The 17,972-nt window shown below is 46.6% G+C and overlaps 1 protein-coding gene across 3 annotated transcripts in view; it reads right to left on the bottom strand.

The window, feature by feature from the left end:
• Nucleotides 1-17,972, bottom strand: part of NEK9 (NIMA related kinase 9) — a 210,486-nt gene that overhangs the window by 76,917 nt on the left and 115,597 nt on the right. For all 3 annotated transcript variants that reach the window (XM_029598406.1, XM_029598407.1, XM_029598408.1), the window contains 4 exons: nucleotides 16,736-16,936; nucleotides 16,609-16,655; nucleotides 7,427-7,582; nucleotides 7,230-7,338 (listed from right to left, as the gene is read on the bottom strand). In XM_029598406.1, coding sequence (XP_029454266.1) covers nucleotides 7,230-7,338; nucleotides 7,427-7,582; nucleotides 16,609-16,655; nucleotides 16,736-16,936 — 513 coding nt within the window. The remainder of the gene's footprint in view (nucleotides 1-7,229; nucleotides 7,339-7,426; nucleotides 7,583-16,608; nucleotides 16,656-16,735; nucleotides 16,937-17,972) is intronic.

Here is a 17,972-nt window from a genome sequence, read left to right as displayed (position 1 = left end):
ACTGGGGACATCAGGACTAGGAATATCTGAAGACTGGAGCGTCTGAAGACAGGAACATCAGACGAAAACACAGGATCTGATGAGAGACGAGCACATGGAACGAAGATGAAGACGAAGGATCAGGAACCACAGAGGAAGACAAGGGAATTCCCACGAAGAAAGAGAGTGCCTTGAAAAAGCAAGGAAGGATCACGGAGGTCTCCTGGAACGAAGAGCTCGAACAGCAGAGAATCCAGGAGCAAGCAGCACCTTGCAAAGGTGAAGATGTACTGAAGGAAGGCCCTTTTTATAGGGCTGAAGTGGAGATGCCTCAGGAATGTCATCAGGAGGGGCCAGGAAGGACTGCCCACCGCTGGCCCTTTAAATCAGCTGAAGAGGCGTGGCCACGCACCTACGAAGGGGCAGGACTTCTGACAGCAGCGGCGGTGGAGTCTATGCCACAAAGAGGATCGCTCAGGAGCAGCACTAAGCTGCGAAACATGGCCCTGGCGTTGACGGCTCCTAGCTGCGAAGACAGGCAAGGATGGCAGCAGCTCCCTGCTGCGGAAAGGTCCCACGACGGCGGTTCTGTCCGCCGCAAGAGTGGTAGCCAGGCCGAGAAGGAGGCAGTGAAGATGGCAGTGGCCTCCAGGTCACAGGAAGAGCAGCAGCAGTGTCGGCGGCGGCAACGGTAATGGCGGCAGCCTCCAGGCTGCGGATGAGATGGAACTTTGTCAGCCACTGGGCTGCGCAAGGTGAGAGGCTGCTTGTGGGCCTAGCCCACAAGCAGCATCATAACAAATAATTCCTAACATTCTGTTTGCTTTCTTGACTTCTGCAGCACACTGAGCCGACAATTTCAAAGTATTATCCACTATGGTGCCTAGATCTTTTTCCTGGGTGGTAGCTCCTAATATGGAACCTAACATCGTGTAACTGCAGCAAGGGTTATTTTTCCCTATATGCAACACCTTGCACTTGTCCACATTAAATTTCATCTGCCATTTAGATGCCCAGTATCCAGTCTCACAAGGTCCTCCTGTAATGTATCACAATCTGCTTGTGATTTAACTACTCAATAATTTTGTATCATCCGCAAATTTGATAACCTCACTCGTCGTATTCCTTTCCAGATCATTTATAAATATATTGAAAAGCACCGGTCCAAGTACAGATCCCTGAGGCACTTCACTGCTTACCCTTTTCCACTGAGAAAATTGACCATTTAATCCTACTCTCTCTTTCCTGTCTTTTAAGCAGTTTGTAAGCCACGAAAGGACATCGCCTCCTATCTCATGACTTTTTAGTTTTCTTAGAAGTCTCTCATGAGGGACTTTGTCAAACGTCTTCTGAAAATCCAAATACACTACATCTACCGGTTCACCTTCATCCACATGTTTATTAACTCCTTCAAAAAAATGAAGCAGATTTGTTAGGCAAGACTTCCCATGGATAAATCCATGTTGACTATGTTACATTAAACTATGTCTTTCTATATGTTCAGTGATTTTGATTAGAATATTTTTCACTATTTTTCCAGGCACTGAAGTCAGGCTCACTGGTCTATAGTTACCCGGATCACCCCTGGAGCCCTTTTTAAATATTGGTGTTACATTGGTCACTCTCCAGTCCTCAGGTACAATGGATGATTTTATTGATGGTTACAAATTTTTATTAATAGGTCTGAAATTTCATTTTTTAGTTCCTTCAGTACCCTAGGATGCATACCATCCGGTCCAGGTGATTTGCTACTCTTTGTCAATCTGGCCTACTACATCTTCCAAAAAAGATATAGTTGCCCTGGAGAAGGTACAGAGAAGGGCGACCAAAATGATAAAGTGGATAGAACAGCTCCCCTATGAGGAAAGTCTAAAGAGGTTAGGACTGTTCAGCTTGGAGAATAGATGACTGAGGTGGGATATGATAGAGGTCTTTAAGATCATGAGAGGTCTTGAACAAGTAGATGTGAATCGGTTATATACTATTTCGGATAATAGAAGGACTAGGGGGCACTCTATGAAATTAGTAAGTAGCACATTTAAAACTAATCGGAGACAATTCTTTTTCACTCAACGCACAATTAAACTCTGGAATTTGTTGCCAGAGGATGTGGTTAGTGCAGTTAGTGTAGCTGGGTTCAAAAAAGGTTTGGATAAGTTCTTGGAGGAGAAGTCCATTAACTGCTATTAATCAAGTTGACTTAGGGAATAGCCACTGCTATTAATTGCATCAGTAACATGGGATCTACTAAGTCAATTTGATTAATAGCAGTTTATGGATGTCTCCTCCAGGAACTGGTCCATACCTCACGAACCTAAAACCCTCTTCCCTGCACCATCATCTCATTTTTTGTTAACTACTTTGGTTTCTTATTGAAAAGAGGTATATCAAAAAGCTAACAGGAAATGATGGGGAGAAGGAGAAAAGAGCACAGAGGAGAGGATCATAGGGAAGAGAAATGGAGGCACAAAGAGTGTAACAGGATTTAAAGATAGGAATACAGAGGAGCAAAGGAAGAAAACAAGTGTGGTTCTTGCACAGAGCATGGAGGAAAAGCAACACAAATAAGGACTACAGTCACATGAAATGTAAGGCATTACCACAATACCAAATAAAAGAGCTCGTCATTCGAACTGGACCAAAAAACCTGATGTTATAAGAGATTTGAAAAATTCAGCTAGTATTCTATGAAGGAAGTGACCCATGTGACTTTTAAACTTAAGAACATAAGAAGTGCCAGGCTGGGTCAAACTAAGATCCATCAAACCCAGCATCCTGTCTGCGACAGTGGCATCTATAGACCAGTGAGCCTGACTTCAGTGTCGGGAAAATTAGTGGAAACTATTCTCAAGATCAAAATCGTAGAGCGTATAGAAAGACATGATTTAATGGGACACAGTCAACATGGATTTACCCAAGGGAAGTCTTGCCTCACAAATCTGCTTCATTTTTTTCAAGGAGTTAATAAACATGTGGATAAAGGTGAACCAGTAGATGTAGTGTACTTGGATTTTCAGAAGGCGTTTGACAAAGTCTCTCATGAGAGGCTTCTAGGAAAAGTAAAAAGTCATGGGATAGGAGGCAATGACCTTTCATGGATTACAAACTGGCTAAAAGACAGGAAACAGAGAGTAGGATTAAATGGACAATTTTCTCAGTGGAAAAGGGTAAACAGTGGAGAGTCTCAGGGATCTGTACTATGACTGGTGCTTTTTAATATATTTATAAATGATCTGGAAAGGAATACGACGAGTGAGGTGATCAAATTTGCTGATGATACAAATTTATTTGAGTAGTTAAATCACAAGCGGATTGTGATACATTACAGGAGGACCTTGCAAGACTGGAAGATTGGGCATCCAAATGGTAGATGAAATTTAATGTGGACAAGTGCAAGGTGATGCATATAGGGAAAAATAACCCTTGCTGTAGTTACACAATGTTAGGTTCCATATTAGGAGCTACCACCCAGGAAAGAGATCTAGGCGTCATAGTGGATAACACATTGAAATCGTCGGTGCAGTGAGCTGCAGCAGTCAAAAATGCAAACAGAATGTTAGGAATTATTAGGAAGGGAATGGAAAATAAAACGGAGGATTCATAATGCCTCTGTATCGCTCCATGGTGAGACCGCACCTTGAATACTGTGTACAATTCTGGTCACCGCATCTCAAAGAAGATATAGTTGCGATGGAGAAGGTACAGAGAAGGGCTACCAAAATGATAAGGGGAATGGAACAGCTCCCCTATGAGGAAAGACTAAAGAGGTTAGGACTTTTCAGCTTAGAGAAGAGACGGCTGAGGAGGGATATGATAGAGGTCTTTAAGATCATGAGAGGTCTTGAATGAGTAGATGTGAATCGGTTATTTACACTTTCGGATAACAGAAGGACTAGGGAACACTCCATGAAGTTAGCAAGTAGCACATTTAAGACTAATTGGAGAAAATTCTTTTTCACTCAACGCACAATAAAGCTCTGGAATTTGTTGCCAGAGGATGTGGTTAGTGCAGTTAGTATAGCTGTGTTTAAAAGAGGATTGGATAAGTTCTTGGAGGAGAAGTCCATTAACGGCTATTAATCAAGTTTACTTAGGGAATAGCCACTGCTATTAATTGCATCAGTAGCATGGGATCTTCTTAGTGTTTGGGTAATTGCCAGGTTCTTGTGGCCTGGATTGGCCTCTGTTGGAAACAGGATGCTGGGCTTGATGGCAATTTATGTTCTTATGTTCTTATACACCCAATTAAAAGTCTGTCATGGGGGTCTTTGGCAAATGCCATCTGAAAATCCAAATATACTAGATAGAAGTGGAGGAGTAACCTCGAGGTTAGAGCAGTCGCTACAAACCAGGGAAGCCAGGGTTCAAATCCCGTTACCGCCTCACCCTCCATTGGCTCAGGTGGAGACTTAGGGCCTGATTCCCTGAGTCTTTTCTCCCATTCTGTCTATGGGAAAAATGCTTAGTGAATGAGGCTCTTAGATCGTCAGCCCTCTGGGGTCAGGGCAATAGCTGCAGTACCTAAATGGAATACATTTTGAAATGTCTGAAAGGCAGAATATAAATCTACATAAATAAAGATATCTACTGGCTTGCCATTATCTGCATGTTCATTTACACCTTCAAAACATTCTGGTAAATTAGTAAGGCAAGACTTCCCTTTGCAAAGTGCATGTTGACTATTCCCCATTAAACTATCTGCATCTATATGGTGAGTCATTTTGGTTTTGGTTTTGTCTGGCACAGACGTCAGACTCACTGGTCTGTAGTTTCCTGGATCACCCCTGTAAAGGCTGGCGTTACATGTGGCCAGGGAGAGACTGACGCCACTGTACTCTCACCCAGGGCTGGTGTTAGACATGCTGGGGTCCAGGGGGGGACCTCAATCCCAGGTCCCCTAGCTGCTACATCTTCCTGTGCCCAGGCCTTCCTGGGCCCCACCTCCATCTCCAGTTTTTGAGTATGTCCTCCAACCCCTCTCACCATCAGGTCTTCTCTCACTGCTGCCACTCCCAGTTCATCTCCCTTTCGTTCCATGGCATCTCCCATCCCAGTTCCTCTCCTTTCCAGTCCATTCATCAGCTTTGAGTACTGACTATAGTCCCTTCCCACGCCCCCCATGTGTTTTATTTATTTTATTGATTGATTTTCTTTTATATGCCGACATTCATTGGGGTATATCACATCGGTTTACATGTTAACGCAGAGAATAGTAAGACTAAAGTGTCTTATTATTTTAACATTGTAATGGAGGCAGATCAGCAATTAATATAGTTACATTTTAACAGAGAGGAACATTGTAACGGGAGTAACTCAACAAGTAATACAATTACGTTTTGGAATTATTGCATTGTATAAATATGTACATAGGAAACAGAGTGGAGCTTATTGTGCTGCGTGGGCATACATTATGTCTAAATAGCATTGGGTGACATTTACATTTTATCATGAGGTTGGGAGGGGTAGGGGGTTTAGCATGTGGGCTGGTAGACTTTTTGGAAGAACCAGGTTTTTAGATTCTTTTGGTTTCCAGTCTGAGTTGGGCAGGGAGTGTGTTCCATAATGAAGGGCCGGCTATTGATATGGCGCGTTCTCTGGTTGTGGTGAGGTGGGCTTGTTTTGCGGAGGGTAATGTTTAGCAGGCCAGTGTTCTTGGATCTGAGGTTTCTTTGGGTGTCATGGAGGTGGAGGGCGTCTTTTAGCCATTCTGTATTTGTATTGTAGATGGATTTGTGTTGTAGGGTTAGGGCTTTGTATTGTATTCTGTGGGTTATTGGGAGCCAGGGAAGGTCTTTGAGGATGGGTGTGATGTGGGAGGATCGACTGCTGTTTGTTAGGGATCTGGCTGCTGCATTTTGGAGTAGTTGAGGGAGGATGGTCCCTTCTGATTCCTTTCCTTCCTACCCCACCTCACCTTGGCACTTTCAAGGGTCCTCTCCCTCACTCCTACCCTTCCTTCCATCTTGACGCCTTCTGGGTTCTCATCCCCTCTCCGACCCCCACACCCTTACCCTGAACCCTTCTGGGATCCTCTCCCCTTCTTTATATATGCCCTGTTCTCTTCCTGGACCCTCTCCCCTCCCTCCTAGCTCCCCAACCTGGCCCCTTCCTAGGTTCTAACCCTTCTCCCTTAGCTCCCCTCCCCAAGGCCTCTTACCGGATCTTCCCCTGCCTTTCCTACAACCCTACATGGCCTCTTCTTGGGTTCTCTCACTTCCTCCTATTCTCAATGGCCCCTTCCCAGGTCCTCTCCCTATAGACCCCCTTCCCAGGTCCTCTCCTCCCTCCAAGGCCCTTTTCCCAGGTCCCTCCTCTCTCTCCCCCAAATAGTGGTCCTTTCCCTCAACTTCTCCAGCTCTCACCTCACGTCCTTTGGTTGTTCTCAGGCCCAGCAGCAGAAGTGGCAGCTCTATCAAAGAATATCAGCACAGGGTCTGCAAACCAGTGGGCACCCTTAAGCCAAATGGTGGTCCCACCCTTGCATGGGTTTCCCTATTAATAGGGAGCTAGTATGGGCGGAGGGGTTTGGGGGAATACACCGACTCATAGACCCCCACACTCATTTTCATTCCTACTGCTGCCAACTGCTGGAAGGCGACACTAAAAACCTGGCAGCATAGACGAGGTAGAGATAAGAGGGAAGAAAACAGAGAGGCTGACAGAGAGGAGGGCAGGCTGGGGTGAAAGGAATGAAGACAGAGTGAAGAGGCAGACAGCCAGCAGACGGAAACAGTCACAAAGATGAAGGAAAGAGGAAAAAGACAACACAAGAGAAGATGAAGAAATATATAGGAACATGGTAAGTCTGAAAGGAGAAGGAAAACAGATAAAGAACAGAGATAGAGAAGACAAAGAGAAAAGGCCAAACCGAGACAGAGGATAAAAATAAAAAAAGAATCAAAAAAGATCAGAAACCGACTATATTAATTTTGGAAAAATTACAGTCAGGAGAATCTAGTGACTTTTATCTTAACTGGTTTGAATCTCCTTTTGGAGAGCAGAGGCAGGTATTAAGCTTTCTTCCGAGATGCAGAGAGACCACATTTTTACAGAGCCTCACGTAAGATAGCGGACACAGGAAATACAACAAAATGAAGAGTCTGCAGCTTTTTAACAGAGAGACTGCTAGAGAAAGTTGGGGGACTATATAAGATTGCATTTGCAGATTAGGTAAACACTATCACTGAAGTACTGTATTTCCTTCAACTCTGGGATGCAGCTGAGTGAGGAAGCCGCAGAGGGTGACTCACCATCAATAGCTGCTGTGTGGGTCTTCCCTGGGGAGATGCTGCGGATCTTGTAGAAGGAGAGCTGTTTGGCCAGAGTCAGGGTCGTGGTATACGGGACCTCATGGAAAGCCTTTGGTTAAAGAACAGCAACAGTCAGCTCCAGCGCCCAGCACCGTGCCCTGAATCCACACAGCAGGCAGGCAGGCAGCAGACCTCACCTCATGGTTGATGATTCCACTCGTGCACTGGTTCAGACCCAGCTTGTTGTATTCATTCAGCCCACACGCAAGCACTTTGCCTGACTGTGTCAGTAGAAAGGTCCCATCACCGCTGCACTGAACTGACACAATGTTCAGCGTCTTTGGGACTTCAACCTGCAGACAGGACACACTTGGATCTGAGTAAGAATGGCTGCTGTATCTTACTAGAGCACACAATGCTGAAGAGTAACACGATAATGATCATTTATAAAGCACCACATAGGGGAGGTAATCTTGTAACACCGCGCATTAAGTTGCACCAGTTTTCCAAATGGATTTATACACAAGTCCATTTTGAAGATTATCTCACCAAATCTGCCTGCGTAAGTTACACCTGTGAAAATTTACATGCAGACTTTTTAAACTCCAAAGGTGTGTGCAAGCCAATACCTACCCCCCAAACTAAAATGATAAAGGGGATGGAACAGCTTCCCTATGAGGAAAGGCTGAAGAGGTTAGGGCTGTTCAGCTTGGAGAAGAGACGGCTGAGGGGGGATATGATAGAGGTCCTTAAGATCATTTATTTATTTTATTTATTTTAAGTTTTTTTATACCGATTTTCCTGCATAAAATGCATATCAAACCAGTTTACAATGAAACAGAATGAGCAGGAAGTAAAATTCCTTAGTCTAATACATTTAAACGTCAATAATGAAATAATTTTAAACAAAGCAAAAAGCTAAATAACATTAATAAAAGTTAAATTATTAACATAAACATATATATAATTATATTATATCATGAGAGGTCTTGAATGAGTAGATGTGAATCGGTTATTTACACTTTCGAACAATAGAAGGACTAGGGGGCATTCCATGAAGTTAGCAAGTAGCACATTTAAGACTAATCAGAGAAAATTCTTTTTCACTCAATGCACAATAAAGCTCTGGAATTTGTTGCCAGAGGATGTGGTTAGTGTAATTAGTGTAGCTGGGTTTAAAAAAGGTTTGGATAAGTTCTTGCAGGAGAAGTCCATTAACTGCTAGTAATCAAGTTGACTTAGGGAATGGCCTCTGCATGGAATCCTCTTAGTGTTTGGGTACTTGTCAGGTTCTTGTAGCCTGGTTTGGCCTCTGTTGGAAACAGGATGCTGGGCTTAATGGACCCTTAATCTGACCCAGCACGATAATTTTTATGTTTTGTTCTCACAGGCTCCCCGAACCAAAGACTACAAAAGGAAGGAAATTAAAGGAAAATTGGTTCTTACCTGCTAATTTTCGTTCCTGTAGTACCATGGATCAGTCCAGACAGCTGCGTTTTGCCTCCCATCCAGCAGATGGAGACAGAGAAATTTTAACTGAGTCTGCCACTTATCCTGAGGTGCCACCTGCAGTCTGCCAGTATTGAACTGTACCCAAGCCAGATACAAAAACCTTTAACAACCAATTGAACTATCTTACATAAAACAAACATTGCCTGCACCAAACCCTGTATAGGAGTAACAAGAACCTGAGCCATTCTTCACAGGAAAACAACAAGTGATCAAGCAGGTTCTGCAGAGAAAACAGACAACTGAGCGGACTCTCCAATACCCCCTTCCCGAACTGGGCAGGACTCTGGACTGATCTGTGGTACTACAGGAACGAAAATTAGCAGGTAAGAACCAATTTTCCTTTCCCTGTACGTACTCGGGTAAGCCAGACAGCTGGGATGTACCAAAGCTTCCCTACAGTGGGTGGAATTAAGAGAGTCCTGCTCAGAGTACACTTTCGCCAAAACTGCCAGGCTCTGGAACCTGGACATCCAAATGGTAATGCCTAGGAAAAGTGTGTAAAGACTTCCAAGTAGCCACTCTAAGATTTCTTGCGGCGATGCTTGCTGGCATTTGGCCCAAGAGGCCGCTTGCGAACAAGTAGAATGTGCCCGAAGACTGGATGGCACCAGACGACCCTGAGTAATGTATGCCAAGATAATGGCCTCCTTCAACCAGCATGCAATAGTAATCCTGGAGGCTTTCTGCCCCTGTCTAGGGCCACTCCACAGAACAAAAGGATGATCAGATAAGCGGAAACTGTTCGTCACCTCTAAGTAACGCAAGAGAGCCCTCTTCACGTCCAACTTCCGCAACTCTTTGCACTGAGGAGTGGAAGAGACCAAGTCCGGAAAGGATGGCAGTTCCACCGACTGATTTAAATGAAAAGACAATACCACCTTAGGCAGAAAGGAGGGGACCGTTCTCAAGGACACTCCCGAGTTCGTAATTTGCAGAAAGGGCTCCCTACAGGATAAGGCCTGAAGTTCCGACACCCGTCTGGCAGAAGATATCGCCACCAGGAAGATCACCTTCAAAGTAACATCTTTCAAGGTTGCCCGCTTCAAAGGCTCAAACGGAGATGTACACATAGCTTTCAGGATGACATTAAGGCTCCAGGAAGGACAAGGATTCCAAACCGGAGGCCGCAAATGTTTCGCTCCCCGGAGAAAACGTACTACATCTGGATGTGCCGACAAGGCAACTCCTCGCATTTTGCCATGAAAACAGACTAGGGCTGCCACCTGAACTCTCAGGGAATTAAAGGATAAATCCTTATCGAGGCCGTCCTGCAAAAAGGACAAGACATCCCCCACAGAGCCCTGAAGAGGATCCACTTTGTGCTCAAGGCAACAAGACTTAAAAATCACCCACACTCTAACATATGCCAACAAAATGGAGGTCTTCCTGGACTGGAGCAGGGTAGTTATCACACCATCCGAATAACCCTTATTCCTCAAACGTTTCCTCTCAAAAGCTAAGCCGCTAGACAAAAGTGATCTGCCTGATTGAAACAAATGGGGCCTTGATGCAAGAGATTCGGCAGATGCCCCAACCTCAGGGACCGTCCACTGCTAGGTTGATCAGATCCGCGAACCACGGATGTCTCGGCCACTCCGGAGCCACGAGAACCACCTCACCCGGGTGGAGTTCTATGCGGCGCACAACCTTGCCTATGAATGGCCATGGCGGGAAGACATACAGGAGAACATGTACTGGCCAGGGCAGAACTAGAGCATCTACCCCTTCTGCACCTGTCTCCCTCTCTCTGCTGAAGAACCAAGGAGCCTTGGAATTGCAAAACTTTGCCATCAGATCCACGTGAGGAATGGACCACTTGAGTCAAAGGAGGCGAAACGCTTTGTCCGACAACTCCTACTCCCCGGGATCCAACTGATGACGGCTCAAAAAATCCGCCTGCGAATTGTCGACACCTCGATGTGGGATGCTTCCAATCTCTCCAGATGTAGCTCAGCCCAGGTGATCAACTCCTGGGCTTTCTGGGCTACTGCCTGGCTCTTGGTCCTGCCTTGACGACTGATGTAAGCCACCACAGTTGCATTGTCCGATAACACCCTCACTGGCCTTCCCCTGACCAGGGGTAGGAGGGCCTGGAGAGCCAGACGCACCACTCTGGTCTCCAACCGGTTGATCGACCATGAGGCTTCCTCCGGAGACCACCGGCCCTGCACCGATCTCTCCTGACAGACCGCTCCCCAACCGGAGAGGCTGACATCGTGGTAACAATTGTCCAAGATGGGATATCCAGGTCTACTCCCCTCCGCAATTTGTCCGGCTGAAGCCACCACTTCAGGCTTGCCGATCCAGGAGGGGGAGAGGCAAATGAAAATGCTCGGACATCAGAAACCAACGGGATAGCAAGGCAGACTGTAGAGGCCTCAAATGAGCAAACGCCCATGGCACCAATTCCAAGGTGGAAGCCACAGATCCAAGCACTTGCAAGTAGTCCTATGTTCGGGACAATGTCTTGTTCAACTGCGATCAAACCTGAGCTTGCAATTTGACAATCCTTTCCTCAGTGAGGAAGACCTTCCCCATGCTTGTGTCGAACAGTGCCTCCAGAACTCCAACGTCTGGGAAGGAATTAAGTGACTTTTGGCCAGGTTGACTATCCAACCCAACTCCTTCAGGCACTGGAGGACTTGATCCACTGCTACTTGACACGAAGATTCCGACTTTGCTCGAATCAGCCAGTTGTCCAAGTACTGGTGGACCAGGACCCCTTCCTTGCGGAGAGCCACTGCCACCACAACCATGATCTTGGTAAAGGGTGTGGGAGCCATTGCCAATCCAATAGGCAGGACGCAAAACTGGTAATGCTCTCCCAGAACCATGAACTTCAAATATTTCTGGTGATCTCGCCACATCCCGATGCGTAGATATGCCTCTGTCAGGTCCAAAGAGGCGAGAAACTCCCCTCTGTTTACCGATGCAATGATGGACCACAGAGTCTCCACACGGAAGCAGGGGATTCTCAAAGTCTTGTTTACCTTCTTTGAATCCAGAATGGGGCGGAAGTTACCTTCCTTTTTCGGTACCATGAAATAGATGAAGTAGCGACCCAGCCTTCGCTCTTCCGGAGGCACCAGCACGATGGCTCCCATCTCTCGGAGGCGGAGGACCATGTCTCTAATCGCCACCCTCTTCTGCTTGTAAGAGGATGGGGAAACCAGAAAACGATCTCTTAGAGGCCGAGCAAATTCTAAAGTGTAGCCTTTTTCTATGACACTTAAGACCCACTGACCCAACATGACCTTGAACCACTCCTCGTAGAAAAGATCCAACCAACCCCCTATCACTGGCACTGAGGAGTGAGCCGGCCTCACCTCATTGAGGGGATTTAACTCCACCCTGCCCCTGGGAGGGGCATCTCGCCCAGGCCTGCGTTCACGAAAGGACCAGTTCCACGACTACTGCCTGCCGGTGCCTTGACATGAAGAGGACTCTGAAGATTTAGAAGACCTGAATCATTGATTTCCACGAAAGTGAGAGCGATAGAGAAAAGCATTTCTAGCCTTCGGTTTGTCCTCTGGCAGCTTATGCACCTTATTCTCCCCGAGGGACTTGATCATTTCTTCTAAGTCCTTCCCGAAGAGCAACTTCCCTTTAAAAGGCAACAAACCAAGTTGTGCCTTGGAAGAAATATCTGCTGCCCAATTCCTCAACCAGAGGAGACTCCGAGCTGACACTGCCGCCATCATGGATCTCGAAGAAGTACGGATAAGGTCATAGAGCGCATCTGCACTATAGGCCACAACAGTTTCCAGTGGCTCAGCCTGCACAGACTCCGTGGGTGACAAGGTCCTGTCCATCTGTAATTGCTGAACCCAGCACAGACCTGCTCTCAACATAAAACTGCTACAAATAGCAGCCAGGGCTCCCAGCGCCGACACCTTAAAAATCTTTTTGAGGTGACCTTCCAGCTTCTGATCCTGAAGATCCTTGAGTGCCGTGGCGCCGGTGACTGGAATGGTCGTTTTCTTAGTGACCACCAATCCTCAGAAGATCCAGCGTTTCCTCCGGTAGCGGACACAACTTGTCCATGGCTCGCGTGACCTTGAGCCCCATGTCCGGAGTATCCCACTCCCGGAAAAGCTAGGCAGTCACGGACTGATGGAATGGAAAAGCCCTGGTAAGACCCCGAAGTCCCACCATAAACGGATCCACTGCTCCCAACTCCGAGCTCTCAGGAGGCGCGTCAATACCCAGCTCCTCCAAGACCATGGGTATTAACGGGCTTAGTTCTTCCTGTGGAACAGCCGGACCACCTTGGGATCATCACCATCGACGGTAGATGCCTGTGAAGAATCGTGGTCCGGGCCCTGAGGATTCAACCCAGAGTCAGCCCCCTGAGGGTCCTACCTCTGTGGATCATCCTGAAGAGGGGTCCGCCACTGATGGGAGTGGGGAAGACCTCAGCAGTTTGTTTGGCCTTTGGGTCCCTGAGCTGGGGCCCCAGCCTGCTTAGCAGCCTTGCCCCGGTACCACTTGGCTGACCTGCCTGCCTTAAACACCTTCTGTAACAGCCGTACAAAACCTGAGGCGAAAGAGGAGGAAGAGGAGGAGTCAGAAACGTCTTTGGGTTCCCCTTCGCCTGGTTCAGCAGCTTCCTGAGTGGCATGGCCCCCACCAGAGGCCTCAGCTTGCAGTGATAATGGAGGCGGGAAAACACACCCCCCCCCCCCACGCAGACCTGAATGTCGACAAAATGGCCTCCGTTCCCGCGCTTAGTGGGAAGGGATTTGCTGGAGGCTGCTGCGACGCTTCCTCACCTTCTCTTCCGTAGCAGCGCTTGACGAGCCCTCCCCCCTGGGGAGGCAATGAGCACACAACCTATCCTGTGCATCGCCGCAAGCCCTGCATGCAGTCCCATGCGGCATAACGGCAGCAGAAGGGCAATCGGCAGCCAGGCAGACGAATGAGGCCCCGGGAAGGCAAGAAACTCACACCGAGGGAAGGGGGAGATTGGAGAACCGCCGCAGCAACCAGGAAGCTCGAGCTGTGTCTGAAAGCGCCGGACAGCATTAGAAGAAAAAAACTAACTTTTTTTTAACTTTTAAAACAGAACAATAAAACTTCCCTGAGAAGGTAGCAGGCTCAAGTGAATCCCAACAGGGTGAGTGAAACAGGACCCTCAGTGTCACCATGAATGGTGGGTAGGCTCCAGGAACTGACGAGGAATCCCTGACCACCAGCTCTCCTGCCTCACATACCAGGGGGGGTGGTCCCACCAGGACCTAACTACCCCCTGGGAGGCTGTTTGAAGAAAACTTCATCCTCTTTTTCCTGTTTGTTTGTTTTTTTTGCTGTACTTTTCTATCTTCTGGTTTTTGGGTTTTTTTTGTCTCAGACTGCAGGATTTTGCATCTCCACCATCTGCTGGAGACAGAGAAAGACTGGCAGACTGCAGGTGGCACCTCGGGTTAAGTGGCAGAGTCAGTCAAAATTTCTCTCTCTCCATCTGCTGGATAGGAGGCAAAACCCAGCTGCCTGGACTGATCCGGGAACGTACAGGGAAACTTCCCTATAGTGCCTCTGATGGGGGAAAGAGGGAAACAGACTCCTCTGACTTTCAGATTCCCTCCCAAGACAAATGACCAAGCCAGCTAGTGGCTACTGATCCCCCCTGCTCTATCAGGAGACTGTCTGACCAGAGGAACGAACTCCCAAACTTCCAGGCTGCAGGTCCTGTACCTCAACCATCTGCTGGGGACAGAGCTTATTGAAGAGCTGCAGGTGACACCAGCAAATTAGCTCTTCTCTTCTCCCTGCTGGCGGGGGAGCAAAACCCAACCGTCTGGACTGGTGTGGTGGGATGAAGGGAAATTGATGTTACACTGGCCACCCTCCAAGTTTGCAGGCACCGTGGCTGCTTTTATTGAATGCAGTAGCAGGTCTGCAAATTTAGATTTAAGGTGCATGAAAAAGAAGCTTTTCCATTTTACTTGTATCAGCAAAGCGTTTGAGTTCCTGGAAGACAGTACCCAATGTGCCCTTTCCTGTCCTCTCTCTGGCTCTGAACTTGGCTGACATCACTCTGAAGATGCTTCCTGTTTTTTTTTTCGTGCTTTTCCTGAGGAGTCCAGCTTGCTTGTGCAGTTTTTGTTTGCTTTCCTCCCCTGATTCACTTGTGACATTTCTGGAGCTCCTCCGTGGGCCTGTACTGCCAGCTCTAGCACTGATTACAGTCAGAGGCGTGCGGGGCTTTGGGGGCTTTTTAAGATAAGCATGCGATGAGTGAGACAATGTACATTTTTAGAAGTTGAAGGATGGCGGGGCTCTTAAGTTAGAGGGAGTTACAGGGGAGGGGGAATTGGCATAAGAACATAAGAAATTGCCATACTGGGTCAGACCAAGGGTCCATCAAGCCCAGCATCCTGTTTCCAACAGTGGCCAATCCAGGCCATAAGAACCTGACAAGTACCCAAACACTAAGTCTATTCCATGTTACCATTGCTAATGGCAGTGGCTATTCTCTAAGTGAACTTAATAGCAGGTAATGGACTTCTCCTCCAAGAACTTATCCAATCCTTTTTTAAACACAGCTACACTAACTGCACTAACCACATCCTCTGGCAACAAATTCCAGAGTTTAATTGTGCGTTGAGTGAAAAAGAACTTTCTCCGATTAGTTTTAAATGTGCCACATGCTAACTTCATGGAGTGCCCCCTAGTCTTTCTATTATCCGAATGAGTAAATAACCGATTCACATCTACTCGTTCTAGACCTCTCATGATTTTAAACACCTCTATCATATCCCCCCTCAGTCGTCTCTTCTCCAAGCTGAAAAGTCCTAACCTCTTTAGTCTTTCCTCATAGGGGAGCTGTTCCATCCCCTTTATCATTTTGGTTGCCCTTCTCTGTACCTTCTCCATCGCAATTATATCTTTTTTGAGCTGCTGTGACCAGAATGGTACACAGTATTCAAGGTGCGGTCTCACCATGGAGCGATACAGAGGCATTATGACATTTTCCGTTTTATTAACCATTCCCTTCCTAATAATTCCCAACATTCTGTTTGCTTTTTTGACTGCCGCAGCACACTGAGCCGACGATTTCAATGTGTTATCCACTATGACACCTAGATCTCTTTCTTGGGTTGTAGCACCTAATATGGAACCCAACATTGTGTAATTATAGCGTGGGTTATTTTTCCCTATATGCATCACCTTGCACTTATCCACATTAAATTGCATCTGCCATTTGGAAGCCAAATTTTCCAGTCTCACAAGGTCTTCCTGCAATTTATCACAATCTGCTTGTGATTTAACTACTCTGAACAATTTTGTGTCATCTGCAAATTTGATTATCTCACTCGTCGTATTTCTATCCAGATCATTTATAAATATATTGAACAGTAAGGGTCCCAATACAGATCCCTGAGGCACTCCACTGTCCACTCCCTTCCACTGAGAAAATTGCCCATTTAATCCTACTCTCTGTTTCCTGTCTTTTAGCCAGTTTGCAATCCACGAAAGGACATCGCCTCCTATCCCATGACTTTTTAGTTTTCCTAGAAGCCTCTCATGAGGGACTTTATCAAACGCCTTCTGACTGTCCATGTACTGTCGTGGTTTATGTGATTGTGGTACGATCACACCATTATCGAGATATTAAAGTCATCTTGAAAAGTTTAATAAAAAGATTTAATCATAAAATAAGCATCCAATAACTAGCACTGCCAGAGCTGGTAGCTGCTATCCTTCTCTGCAAAAGAGCAGCAGATACCAGAGGAGGACCTCGGGCAGTGACATTTCTTCCTGCGGCTGCTTCCCGAGAGGCAGCATAAATTATTATCAGCCCCTGGAGACCTGTCTGTCTGCCACCCTCACAACCTAGTTTCAGAGATGGGAGAGGACACTGTACCTGCTGCGGTGTAAAGCAGTCATCTTCAGAGTCCAAACCGAGGCGGCCTGAGGAGAGAGACTTGCATGAGTAAGATCTCATTCAGTTACAGCACCCACCATCAGCTGCGGGAGGGGACAGGACTTACCATACTCCCCACAGCCCCAGGAGTACACGCTCTTGGCACGTGTCAAGACCACCACATGGTTCTCTCCACACGAGACCTGCTCCACGGGGTTACTGAGGAAGAAGTCCAGCTGCAAAGGCGAGAGAACTTCGGAGCCACAGCTCTGGTCGACTCCAAGGCAGCCATAGTAATCGGAACCAAAGGCATACAGCTGTCCTTCATCTACCAGAAGAGAAGTGAAGGAAAGTTCAAAATCCTCAATGCAAATCTGAGCTACACTGTTGGTGTATATGTGCACTTCAAACTGCACCAGTCAATTAAACAGAAAGAGTCTGAAAAAATGGAGAAAAAAGCAAAATTATTTACTCGACGATAGGAATAACTCCAAAAATAATAACCCCAAATAAAATATAAATCCTCCTACCACACCAAAACTACGAATTACAGAAAAAAACATTCCCCCACCCAAGGCAAACCTGACAACATAAGAACAGTAAACCCAACAAGCGACTGCATTCAGCCCATTGAGAGAATTCACCTGGTACAATGCTCATGAAAGCCAGAAAGGATTTCCAAATTCTAGAACATCTGGATGCCAAATCCAGAAACCAAGGGAAGAGAGGAAGCTTAGACAAAGACTAGCAAATGAGAATCAGAAGGGGTTTAATGTGGGACCCAACAATATCACTGCCACATCCACTGGAAGCTGCACCTTAGCTATTTCATAGATCCCTCTGCTCCGTCAGAATAAATGAACCTCCTTCCCCAATTTCCTTCCCATTAAAGTTTGACCAGCGGGCAATGCCATCTGGAGTATCAGTTCTGCTGGAATGCATGAGAAAGACAGATAACGCACCACATCCCCTCACTTAAGCTATAGCCATGATCACTTCCCCACCCCTCTTATTTTGTTCAAAGGATCCATACCCTTAGCTAATAACAACTTATAAATACTAGAAATCAAACTGACTTCCCGACACATTAACTTTTTCAAACAGAGTTAGCTCTCGGGGTCCTTATGATTCCACCTCTTCAGCTGCAGGTACTGAGACAGGAATGTCATGAAATGGAGAAATTACTTACCTGATAATTTCGTTTTTCTTAGTGTAGACAGATGGACTCAGGACCAGTGGGTATTGTGCTCTTCTGCTAGCAGATGAGAGACGGAGTCAGATTTCAAAGCTGACCTCACCCTAGATTCACCCCTGCAGTAACCTCAGCTCCTCAGTATCCTCCTCGAAAAGCCATTGTGGATATA

The sequence above is a fragment of the Rhinatrema bivittatum genome, chromosome 4 (assembly GCF_901001135.1).
Source record: "Rhinatrema bivittatum chromosome 4, aRhiBiv1.1, whole genome shotgun sequence".
NCBI classification, from domain to species: Eukaryota; Metazoa; Chordata; class Amphibia; order Gymnophiona; family Rhinatrematidae; genus Rhinatrema; species Rhinatrema bivittatum.
This window is presented reverse-complemented; position numbering and strand designations above follow the sequence as displayed.